The sequence below is a fragment of the Eulemur rufifrons genome, chromosome 2, assembly GCF_041146395.1.
Source record: "Eulemur rufifrons isolate Redbay chromosome 2, OSU_ERuf_1, whole genome shotgun sequence".
NCBI lineage: Eukaryota > Metazoa > Chordata > Mammalia > Primates > Lemuridae > Eulemur > Eulemur rufifrons.
This window is the reverse complement of record NC_090984.1, coordinates 55,892,504-55,905,279: the sequence shown is the minus strand read 5'-3', so window position 1 is coordinate 55,905,279 and position 12,776 is coordinate 55,892,504. Positions and strand designations below refer to the sequence as shown.

At 40.3% G+C, this 12,776-nt stretch overlaps 1 protein-coding gene across 2 annotated transcripts in view; it reads left to right on the top strand.

The window, feature by feature from the left end:
* FMN1 (formin 1) overlaps window positions 1–5,292 on the top strand; it is a 353,923-nt gene extending 348,631 nt beyond the window's left edge. For both annotated transcript variants that reach the window (XM_069462066.1, XM_069462074.1), the window contains 2 exons: window positions 2,645–2,729; window positions 5,248–5,292. In XM_069462066.1, the coding sequence (XP_069318167.1) occupies window positions 2,645–2,729; window positions 5,248–5,292 (130 nt within the window). The remainder of the gene's footprint in view (window positions 1–2,644; window positions 2,730–5,247) is intronic.
* The last annotated feature ends 7,484 nt before the right edge of the window (window positions 5,293–12,776 follow it).

Genomic DNA, 12,776 nt, shown 5'->3' with positions numbered 1-12,776 from the left:
TAGTAGGTTACATTTATTAAGTGATTACCATGTGCCTGGAACTGCACCATCTTCATTCAGTGATCGTATGTAATTAGGCACTATTATTATTATCCCTTTTTTAGGAAATAGGGGCACATAGAGAGGGCTCTTGTACAGGGTCACACAGCTAATAAGCAGAAAGGCTGAGGATTAATTCTGCTGTCGAGCTTTGGAGACTTCAGTGGTCCCCAACCTACCTTTTTGGTACCAGGGACCTGTTTCATGGAAGACAATTTTTCTACCGATGTGAGGATGGAGGAGGGTGGAGTGAGGAGGGAGGAGGTAGGTCTTAGGTGGTGATGCGAGTGATGGGGAGCAGCTGTAAATACAGATGAAGGAAGCTCTGCTGCCCACCTCCTGCTGTGTACCCCCTTCCTAAGTTTCATGGAAGAAAGTTTTTCTGGGGGTTGGAGTGGGGAGGTTGCGGCAGGCAGTGGAGCTCTGCAGCCCGGTCCATGGCCCGGGGGTTGGGGACCACAGTAGAGGGCCTCTTCACTGTATCACTCTGCAGCATTCTTCACTCTCTCAATACCGTGCTTCTGATATCTGAGATTGCTGACTTCATACATCTAGTTCATTCCTTCTCACAGTTATGTCATATTCATATTATGTATTGAATCAATATAATGTATAAACAGCATTGAACATCACATGATGGTTAAGACCTATAAAATGGGAATAATAAAAGTTTCTGTCTCACAGGGTGATTGTGAAAATTGAATGGTTTAATTCAAATAAAGCCAGTAGAATAGTACCTGGCCCAGATTAAGTATCCAGTAAATGTTACTATCATCAGGTTGTTTCTAGTTTGTCACTGTTGCTCATATTGCCACAATGAAAGCCCTGTGTCTGTGTATAAAAGTTTCTTTTAGGTGTCTCCCTGTAAGAGGAATCGATGGGTCATGGAGTGTGTGTGTTTTCAGTTTTGTTTGATGTTGCCAAAGCCAGCTGTAGCAATTTATACTCCCTATTGCACTGTGTGGCAGTTCTCATTTCTCCACGTCCTCACGAACGATAGTTATTGCCTGACTATTAGATTTGCTGATTTGATGGGTAAGAAATACTATCAGGTTGTTGAATTGGTGAATTATTAATAATAGCTTTATTGCAATAGAATTCACAAACTGTAAAATTCACCCTTTTAAAGTATACATTTTAGCACTTTAGTACTCTTCATTACACAGTGGTTTTTAATATATTCACAAGGATATGCAACTATCACCACTATCTAATTTTAGAAAAATCACTTAACCATTAGCAGTCACTCCCCATTTTCCATAACCCCCAGCTCATGACATTGCTAATCTACTTTCTGTCTCTATGAATTTTCCCATTCTGGACATTTCATATAAATGGAATCATATGGGTTTTTGTGACTGGCTTCTTTCACTTAGCACAATGTTTTTGGGCTTCATCCATGTTATAGTGTGTATAAGCACTTTATTCCTTTTTATGGCCCAACAATATTCTACTGTATGGATATAGGACATTTTCTTTATCCATCCATCAGTTGATGAAAATTTGTGTTGTTTCTATTCTTGGCTATTATGAATAATCTGCTATAAATATTCATATGAAAATTTTATATGGACTTATGTTTTCAATTTTTTGATTATACATATATTTATATAACTAGCAGTGGAATTGCTGGGTCATATATTAACTCTATATTTAACATTTTGAGAAACTGCCAAACTGTTTTCTGAAGTGACTGTAACATTTGACAATCCCATCAACCATATATAAGGGTTCCAGTTTCTCTGCATCCTCATCCCCAGTACTTATTGTCTTTCCTTTTGATTCTAGCTGTCCTAGTGGATGCGAAGTGTTATCTCATTGTGGTTCCGATGTGTATTTCCTGATGATTAATGATGTTGAGCATCTTTTCACGTGCTTATTGACCAGTTTTATGTAATATTTGGAGGAATATTCATTCAAATCCTTTGCCCAATGGGGCTGGGGAAATGTAATTTGTCTTTTTGAATTGTAAGAGTTCTTCATGTAGTAGAGATACAAATCTCTTATTAGATATATGATTTATAAATATTTTCCCCATTCTACAGCATGTCCCAAAAGTCTCCATAGAAAGGAAGCATTTTGTAATGCATCTTTTGTAAATAAAGCTACAATTTCCCATTTTCCCTATGTATGGCAACTTCTGGGACACCCTATATAAGTTGTCTTTTTGCTTAATTGATGTGAATTGGTGAATTTTAATATTTGTATTTTCATGTTTCCACAAAACTTCCATTTTCAAAATTGTCTCAGTATTATCTACTGAGTAAATCACAAGCCAGACAGCATTGAAGTAAACGATGCTATGTGCACGTGGTATTCCATTCGTCAGAAACTATCACATTGTTCACAAAAACAGACTTTCCAAGGTCATCTAGGGGAGCCTCTCAGCTAGTGAATGAAATTTAGTTTTGATAAAGCAGAGAAGCCTAGTTAGAGTTTGAATTTACTAATGGAAAGCATTGAAAAACCATTCCTATGTTTATTTTCAAACCACTGATTGGTTAATTCAAAAGCATTTGGATTTCTGTTTAACCTGACTTCTTCCTTTTTCCTCTTCCTTCCTTTTCCTCTCCTCTCCCCTCCCTGCTTTCTGTTTCTATTTCAGGTTGAAAATGGCTCAGGAATCAGTCAGCAAGTTGACATCAGAGAAGAAAGTGGAGACGAAAAAAATCAATCCCACTGCTAGTCTGGTGAGATGCATTTTTCAGCATAACCTACATATTTTTCATTATAACTGAGGTGCATCCAGGAGTATGTCTGAATTTAAAGGATAAAACTCAGATGAAACATAGTATCCAGATTCTCAGTTCCCATCCCAGAGTAGCACATGACAAAAAAGAGCATGTTGGGGGAAGGGGCAAAACAGAGCTTCCTATGTCTTTCCTGCAAGCTCAACAAAGGTCCTTTCTGATCAACCAAATGCAGTCACTTGCCATTTCACATCTTTCCACACCACAGTCCCCCTGATCTCAAAGTATTTTTTCCTGAAATGTTTAAGTACATTCACTCTCATCAGTTCCTTTTCCCCATTAAAGAAAGGGGCAGGGATTATCCTGTGTTGATACTTGGGAAAATTGAGATGCAGAAAGATACAGCCTACTCAGGGTCACTTGGCAAGTGGATGACAAAAACCAGGGCCCAATTCAGAGTCTCCTGACATCTCTCCCTGTGCTGGAAACCAAACCTCCTCAGTATTCCTAGGTTTGAGAGAAAGTTGTCTTCTGAAGTCCAGCTTTCAGTAGGGAACACAGTAAATGTCCACATAGATGTCACAGACAATAGTCGGAGTAGCTGAATGGCTAGGAACCTGGGATGTTGGGGATGAAACTGTCTGAGTTCAAATCCCAGCACTGCCACTTAATAGTTGTAAAACCTTAGTAAAGTTACTTTGTTTCTTTCTCTTCAGTGAAAAGAGGAAAATAATATTACCTTTGCTTCAGGGTTATTTTGAGGAAACTGCAAAAAAAAAAAAAAAAGCATGTAAAGTGCCTAGCACATAATAACAGCTCAATAAATATTAGCCATTTTTCTCATTACTATGAATTCCAGCAGCTGTGGTGGACCCTGCAGCAGGAAACAGCAATGAGTGGTAAGAGGGAGCATCACTCTCCTCACTTGGATTTTCCAACCCTCCCTTCTCTGGGCTCTGATGTCCCACAGCTACTTATTTTATGCTTTCAGATTACAAGTACTTTTGCTTGGCTGCTTTAAACCTTTTGAAGATCTAAATGGGGTCTAAATTATAAAGCGAGATTATTTCTGTTGATTGACCGTGGTGTCTCTCCTACCAACCCCATCAGCAGCTAAATGAATGCTGCCTGCGACTGATGAATGAGAAGTGGGGAGTCAGGGCCATGGAGCTTGGTCGGGGAAAGCCGTGGTTAAGGCTCATAGCCCCTACCTAAGCGGACACAGCCTGTGTACCCATTTCATGGTGCATTCGTTATACTCATATGGATGATTTTCAGTGACAGTGAGCTCAACCCTGATTGTTATCTTCCTTCTTCAGCAGCCTCTACCACCTTCTCCAGGCCTTTGATTTGGGCCTCTATTCTGACTTTTACACCAAACCTGTTCTCCCAGGGCAGAGAGAATGGGCCCACCCTGCAGACAAAGGGGAGACAGTGGGTTTACTGTGGCATCTTTTCTAGGTTGACCTCCATTGTGAGCAAGCCCCCAGTTGTGATCCTCACATTGTTAGGGTTTATTACTAGTATTATTATTATTTGTCTGTTTGTGTGGATAGTGGGTAGAAATTAGAAACGAGCTTGTAAACTGATTCCTGATTAAATTTGACAAGTCAAGGATGGGGTCCAAACTCAGGATGGGTGTCTAAAAATCATCAACTTAGGTTTGTATCTAGGCCTATTTAGTAATTCACTTCACCATCATATGTCATAGATCACAAGCAGCCCTTCTCAAAGGGCCTCTCTCTGTATCTGCTTTTTGCAAAACAGTGTACTTTTCCCTTTTCCTTTTTAGCCTTCCTCTAGGAGTAGACACACCCTTCCTTGCCGTACTCCGTATGTTTACCTCTCGAGCGTTACAGAAACACTGAGGGTCCGTGTTTCTGTTTGGCATGCTCTGGTTTATTTTTACATCTTCCCAGCACACTGCCATGCCTTCCCCTTTAGAAGGGTGTACCTCAGGGGGGATCTCAGAACACAGCACAACACCCATGGCAAAATGGATCTGCCATTCTGCAGAGACTAAATCTGCTCTCCTTCACATTACATGGCTTTTGTTCAGTCCTGCCAAGCTGATCATTTGCAGATACAGTCAACTTGGAAACAGTGATTTTTTTTCAGATCTAGACTCCCTGCGAACTATTTCTTAAGCATTCCCCAATTCCATCAGTGAGCCAAGGGTGGGGATGGGAGAAGTCTGAGTGGTACTACACAGTGAGGGTCCTTGTCACAAAAGAAGAGAACAGAACGGAGCAGCCTGGCATGGTAAAGATCAGTGTTGTAAATGGATGTGCTCAGTTGATTGGCTGGTTGTTGATTTTTTTTTTTGTTTTGGGAGGAACATAAGAGTGATAGGTTGGGAGGGACAAGTAACTAAGGGCTGAGGGAAAGAGGGATAGAGAGAGTCTCATTTCTGAAGTGTTTGGTACAATTCTGCTCAGTGTTCTAGACCAAAATTTGAAAAATTTGAGAAATGAAAAATGATATAAATGATAATAATTTCATGTTTTTCCATTAACAGAAAGAAAGACTGCGCCAGAAGGAAGCCAGTGTGACCACCAACTAAGATGGAGACACGTGGAAACGATGACAGTGGAGATGCAAGACTTCTCATGCTCCCCTGCGACACCAGTGCTGCAGGAAGTTCTTGAAAGATACATTACCAAATGCTTGTTGTACTCATCTCTTCTGAGATCGTCCGCAGAAAGCGCTCCGTGCCTTCTTTAAGAAGTCCCTTATTAAGCCACAGAAACAATGAAAAGCTATTTAAGGGAACATTGCAGAGCATTTGATAATTGTTTCTTACAGAGGTCCAAAGTCTACTCTATTATAAGACCAGAAGAAATACCAAGATTTTCCAATTTTTTTTTAAAGCTGAGATTTCGAGCTTTGCAACCCAAGCTTGATACATGTAACCTTATAATGGAAGAAGAGAAGGATCTTTTATGACAGTTACCTTGGGAGAGTGAAGTCTTGGTCTTTACACACTGCTGCTTTGATTATTGATCTTAATTTTGATCATATTGCAGCAAGATCCTGTAGCATCTTTCTCACCCAAAATGTTGCAACTTACCACAACTATTTTTGAAGAAGTCCAAGACTATGTATTTCCCAGAATAGAAAAATGATTTTGTTATTGCTGCTGTTCATGTAATGGAAAGGAGAAAAAATGGAATTGTACATGCATGGAGAGGGGAATAAACAGCCATAAACTTCATCCTGGAGAACAAGTTATGATGCAGGGAGTTATCAGTCATTAAGAAGCCCATTCTTTTGTTTTTATATCAGTTCATTGATATCAGTTCATTGTTGGTTTCCTGGGCCAGCAGAGATTCTACACCTCAACTCCCAGAAGAAACTGTGATCCTTAAGCAGGAGCAGCCTTGGGGTCAGAGTACCTGCTTGGACATGTGACTCAGTAGCAGAGCACCTTTCACGTTTGAAACCGTCTGTGAATGGGCAATGCCATGTTCATATGCAGCTGAGTTCTACACCACATTCTGTGTATACAGCTGGACCTCTCCCACCACCTCCAGGAAGCAGTTTCCAGACAGGAGAGCAAGTGCAACTCACAGCTTCCTATCATGAGTGGCTGACAGGCATGGGAAATAGGGTGAAGCAGAAATCTTTGATGTTAACTAAGGGCAGGAAAAAAAGTTCTTTACATCAAAATGAAAAGATGGTGATTATGTTAATATTAAACTTCGACTGGAAGACCATGCATAGACAGCCTTTTCTGACCCTGGCCCTCGAGTCACAGACGAAAACCACCTTGGACCTCTCCAGGACATTTTTGCCCTTAAGTGGCCACTCTTTGACTCTGTCTTATGAGGGGAGAGGAAAGAGGGCTGAAGCTGGATTGAGAATAGGATCAAAGACTGTCATTTTTAGGCCTTGAAGGAAGAGAGGCCCAAACGTTTCTCCCACAATTGGTGGAAGACAGTCTAGAGATGAACAAGAATCTTAAATTCCTTCATGATCCAGCTGCCACATGTGGCCTTCCCCTTGACCCAGCATCTTTTCAGAACCCTTGAACTTGCCAGGTGCCTGAGTATCTTCCCAGGATATGCCTGCCAGTCGTCAACCCCCTCAGGGACACTCCTATAAGAGATTCAGCTAATGAAAGCAGCATCATATCCTAATACAGTGCCAGCCTTGGGAATCAAGAATGCACAGGCAGGATCAAATCAAGTCACAGAAGCCATATACATGCAGGTGCTAACCACCTTTCCTGATGGTTCAAAACAAAGGAATATGGTGACATGGTTGGATTTTTTTTTTAATTGAAAATAAAGGAATGAGACAGGCAAAATTGAAAAGCTGAATAAGAAACACAACTGAAAAGGCTTGAAGTTGACTGTGAGCAGGAAGCTTTTCATACCGCTTTCTTATATAGTTTCTCTTCATTTTCACTTAACTTTGAAGAAAGCCAAGGGAATTCATCAATTTAAAACAAATTCCACTTACGGCCATCCTGTGCTCCATGACATTCTGTCTATACCAAGTGCCAGCTTTGCACATGCCATGGAAATCAACTCTGAGTTCAGCAAGGCCAGCAGAAGTCTGGGACTTTTTGGATCCTTATGGGTCCTTATAGCCTTGATGGGAGAGACGAGCAGGAGGTTTTCAGTGGAGTCGCTGTGGTCCACTTCAGGTCTCTAAGTAGGATACTCACAGAAATCACTGAAGGTAAGCAGGACTGTCACTGTGGCCATGTCACCCTTCAAGGACACCCTGTCAAGGAACCAATGCTGAAGAATAACGAGTGGAAACATTTGAGAGTTAGATAAATACAGCCCCCTGTGGATTTCATCCTAGTGAACGGACTAAAACTTTGCAGTAAAATGCCTATTTCTAAAGAGGAAGGTTTTCTGCCTCTGTTGGGGAAATCAAGTGGTTGTGTCACACTAGTGAAATGTATTACATTAGTGTTTTCAGACACCATGGCAGAATCTCCATTATTCTCACCCAGTTTGAACCCTGCCTGAGATGCCCCGTCCCAAGTCCATCCAAGTACCACATTGTCGACACAGCCTTCATTGCTAACTCAAGGTGATGCTCTGCAAAGGTTAATGAGAATTTTCTCAAGGCAGTCCATCTAAATAATCTGAAGGCCTTTCAAGTGATCCCTCTCAAATACAGTTGAGGTTGTGTTCAACGCAACAGGTGTGTCTGAACTTTTCACTGGAGAAGTAGTAGTTGGGATACCACTCGGAAGCTTGAGCACTTCAGACAAACAGGCTACAAGTGGCTGTTCTAGGCACAGCCCTCCCTGAACTAGAGAGGAGAGTGGCCTTCTAGTTCAACAAGAGAGTGCTACCCTGCGTTTAACCAGACATGCACACCTGACGTACTGGTAGGACTTGAAGCAACCTTAACTTATGAACAACTTTGTCTCTTCCTAGCTATGATTCATTAAATATGAGCACATTTTGACAGCCGTTCAGATCTTGCATGAGCAATTGGCAATAATCATTAAGCCCACAAGTATATCATATATTACACTAAAACATTATATAGACAGGTTAGGTGAAAAGCATCAGGCCTGTGAGGTGTCAAAAATCAGGTTAGGAGTTGTGCTGTATATGGCTTTTACCTCAAAAAGTTGCAGCTTACTGGGAAAAAAAAATAGAAAAAAAGTATAGCCACACAGAAATGGACATATATGATGATTGTGGGGATCCTGGTCACGGGGGATGGCCCTGCTGCCCAACAGTTGCCTTTTGAGTCTTTAAGTTGATGTCAATGATGCCTTTCACACACTCACTGCAACTAGCCAGGAATTATGAAGAAAGATTTTTCTGAAATCTGAATGGTAGAATAAGAAAACTCAGTGGTGCTATTACATCTTTAACGTTCTAGCTGAAACAGATTGCCAGTGCGGCTGAGGGATTGAATATCAGATGGGATGCTGGTCTCCTCTCCCCCAGGAAGGACAGGAGAACCTGCAAACCTGCTAAGCCTCCTTTGGACACCTCCTGTTTTCCTAAGTAACATAAGAAAAGGCGTTTCCTAGATGCAAAGTTCATATATGGCTAATAAACTGGAAAAACTGAAGGAAGGAATCAAACATGGTGATACTAAGTACTTCCAGCAATATAAAGAAGTCATCGGTATGGTTTTTTTCCCAATCAGATATAGCAGAAGAGATAAAAGTGTATTTTTGGTAAAGATTTGTCCACTGGCCTGGGCTTTCACATCTCTCTGTAGATTACGATGCCTGCAATGGGGACGTTTTCATTTTAATTACATTCTTCCTTTCTTGAAAGCTGTATGTTCTCATTTCTGTTTCTACGCCTCCCTTGCCTGGCATCACTGATGCAGAACCTTGCACACACACAGCGCAGCACAGCAAGCTGCACCTGGTCAGTGCATGAAGGGGGATGGGCAGTGCAGACGTGCAGGCTCTTTCCCAGTAACCAGACTGTAGCATTGGCAGGGAGCCTCTTCATTCCCTCACATCCTAAATCAGTCTGTTTTGTACTACTTGCCCCCTTACCCTTAAATAACAAAGATACAATCAATTTAGGGGTTTATGTGGGAAGGGAAGAAGTCCAAAAATGTAGCCCCCCCCAAAAAAATATCTGGTCCAGATATTAAATATTTTGTTTGTAAAGTAGTTTAAATTATCTCTAAAAATTGCTAACAAGAAGTATCTGTTGGATTTGAGCTTCATTTTTCTTTGAATCCTCCCTGTTCTAATGACAAAAAATGACTAAAGGGGGATGGGAAAGAAAAAGCTTCAGCAGATTTGATCATCTACAAATTGGTTTATAAGTTCCCAAATCACAGGGAAAAAAAAAAGGACATACTATGAAATGCAACATTGTATGAGTCCTAAGCACACAAGAATTTGATCAGCTGTGATGGCTGATGGCCATGGACAAAGTAAGAGCTGCCTATTGCCTGCTCGAGATTTCAGCCTAAACCAGGCAATTTTTAGAATATGGATTTAAAAGAGCCAAGGATTGTCCCAAATAGTTTATTTTTGAAAAAGCTGCATATATGAAGAAATGGTATGATATAGTAGGAGAAATGCTAGACCATTAAAATTTCCGTAGTCTGGGTCCTAGAGCAGTTTTTAAGTGAGTGGACCAACCAGAAGACCATGAGTACCATATTTCATATATTAACTATTTTACCTTTAGGAACCCTACAACTGAAGAGAGTGGACTGAACAAAGGAATGAACTTTCATTCATGTCTGCTACTTTGTCCTCATGAGGAGATCTGCAACACACATGAAACAAGTCTATCTTGCCAAGCTGATAGGAATTGAAAAGAATGGATAATTTTTAGCCTTTCCAAAATGCAAATAACTTGTTCAATGTATTTCCATTTTCCAGCTATAGAGAGAAAAAAAACAGCTGCTTGGAAACTATTATTGGTACAGAAGTGGCTCATAGAAAAACACCCTCAGAAACCAGACTCAGCATATCTTTCTCCTTTAGACTTATAGAGTAATATTCATAACTGAATTAGCAATTGAGTCCAGGCATAACCAGGCTCAGCTATGCAGCCATACGTGACTGAGAGTCCCATTTTGTGTCATTTCTGCACACCCATCAGCTGTTGACACCTTTTTAGAGGCACTGAATTTTAGTTTCACAACTCTTCATTTCCCTTCCCAAGGAGTGGGCAATCTACCAGACTCTCCTAGATCAATGCTTTGCTGGGAAGTAATGAATTTCAGAGAGTTTTAACATGTCAAACTTGAAGCCAATTCAGTAGCCTTATTTGTTCCAAGACTCTTAGCCAACACTGTGATATAACCTTAGTGTTTGGGAAATTCGTGTAGTTAACAACTTACTGGGAACTATGAAGATATTAAAATGGCAGCTGGCTCTGTCTCTTAAGCCACTATGTGGTTTCTACTGATGAGAGATTAGGAAAGCAAATGGAGCCTCAGTCAGTAGGTCAGCTGTCCGCAAGTGGAACTGATTGTACTCATGTCCCCAGCCCCTCTCCTAACTACCCTGGAGATAACCAGTGGCATAGAAGACCCTTTCTTTTCATCCCTCCCTGCTGTAATATGGTGGTTCCCTTCAGTCAGTAGCTCACATGAACTCCAGACTTTATTGCATGTTACAACTATGAACTACTTGATCTGGGGAAAACTGACTTAATCCCAGTTTTTTTATCTGAAAGTGGTAGATAGAGCCATTCATTTATTCTTCTACATTCTATCTATGCTCATATAATTTTCTATTTTTTTAATCTTCTCTTAAATATACTGAGAATCGCCAGTCTTTCCTAAAGGCTGATCCAACTACATCTATGGGCTATTTTCTTATGCTTTCTGTGAAACTTGATAGCATAATGCAAATGACAGTATTGTTTCAGGCAGAAATTCACATCCAAAGAACTTGGCACCGAGTAAACCACCCTTCTACCACACTTGAGCTCTCATGTGAGCTGAACATTCTACCCCTGCAGACACTGAGGGGCTGTCTACCTTTGAAACTATAAGAATATCTTAAAAGACAGTGCATATTTCTCATATATAAAATGAACTGCCAATGCATTATCACATAGGTAGTACATCAAGTAAGAAATCAAATGTTTTCAGGCATACATTAGCAGTGGTTTGTCAACATCTTTGCCAGACTTGTACCTACTTCCCTTCATTGTTCTGTTCCATGGCTTTCTTCCACTTTCCTCTCATGAAGCAGATATATTTTTTATGTTTTCAGCTGGGTTAGCTTTCTAGGTCCATTTTTCCAAAATGAAAAGTCAGTCCTATAGACCACTGAATATTCAGAGAATTACTCTCTACTTCTGCAATGACATAAACAATAGATGTTTAGAAAGAGACAACTCTCTGATAACTCTTGGGATGGATTTTGAATTCCAGATTTCTTTCTAGGATCTGTATTTAAAAGTATATAGAATACAAAAATGTACTTCTCTTCCCAATAAGGGGCTAGAAGGACATTCAAAATCTTTCCATTTTAGATATGTTTCATGAAATATAAATAGCTCTTTTTTTCCCTCTCGCTAACTTGTCTCTAGATGTAATATTATTTCTTCAGATGTCTGACTACTAACGTGTAAAGAATGTAGTCTCAGCCCCACTGAGATTGTGTTCTGCATCATCCTCAAAAGGCTTCCATTTCCATTGGAAACAAATCTATGAGTGAGAGGGAAAGTCTAATAATAATTCTCTTGTTTGCTCACAATGATACAAGTAGGATTTTAGGGTCTACCAAAAGGATCTATTCCAAAATCATTAATTTTTAATTCTGTAATTTCCCAAGACACAAATAATGAGGGCTTACTGTCAGCTAGATGTATAATCTTCAAAGAGTATACACATTAAGAAAAAAGGACTTCCCTTTAAAGAACCAATCTGAGATACTCCTAAAAAGGCAGAGACTTTTAAAATTAGGAATTGGATAATTTTTAAGAATCTTTAGAGAAAACGTCATTGATTCATCACAGTCTTTTCCTTTCATTGAGTTTTAATTTAGACCAACATGGGAAACAGGGTGTCCTTGGAGTTTGATTTAGGGATCATGTTTTGGCCTGGAAAATAAGGACTGGCCTGCATGCTCAGAACCTAAATGAAGTCAGTCAGCATCCTAGAATGAGTCAGACCTAACAGAGATGTTAGTTATTTCAAGAGCTTTAGGGCTTAATTTTCTTAGCAACACCCTGGGTCCTTGATGCTGCTTCCTAAAATGCATTTGATCCATGCAGTTATTTGTCTTCACTCAGCCTTGTGAGATTGCAGACAGTGGGATGAAGGAGAAAAACAGGAGACGGGAGGAGAAAAATTTGCACAGGGCCAGTGCAATGTTTTGCTGATAGATTGCATCCTTAGGGAGCTGGTATTTTTTGCTGTGATTGTATCATGAGCAACTTTTCAATGGAAATTCAGGGAATCTGTGTTGGGCAAATGGGAGTGCCCGGTATCTTGTACTGATAGGTGCCAGATAAGGTACTGGAAAAGCAGGTATCCCAGTAAAACTGGTCTGGACTTAGTTTAATAACTCTATCAATTTCACATCTATGGGGCTGTTTGTCCATAAATGTTCCTGTTTTCTCCATG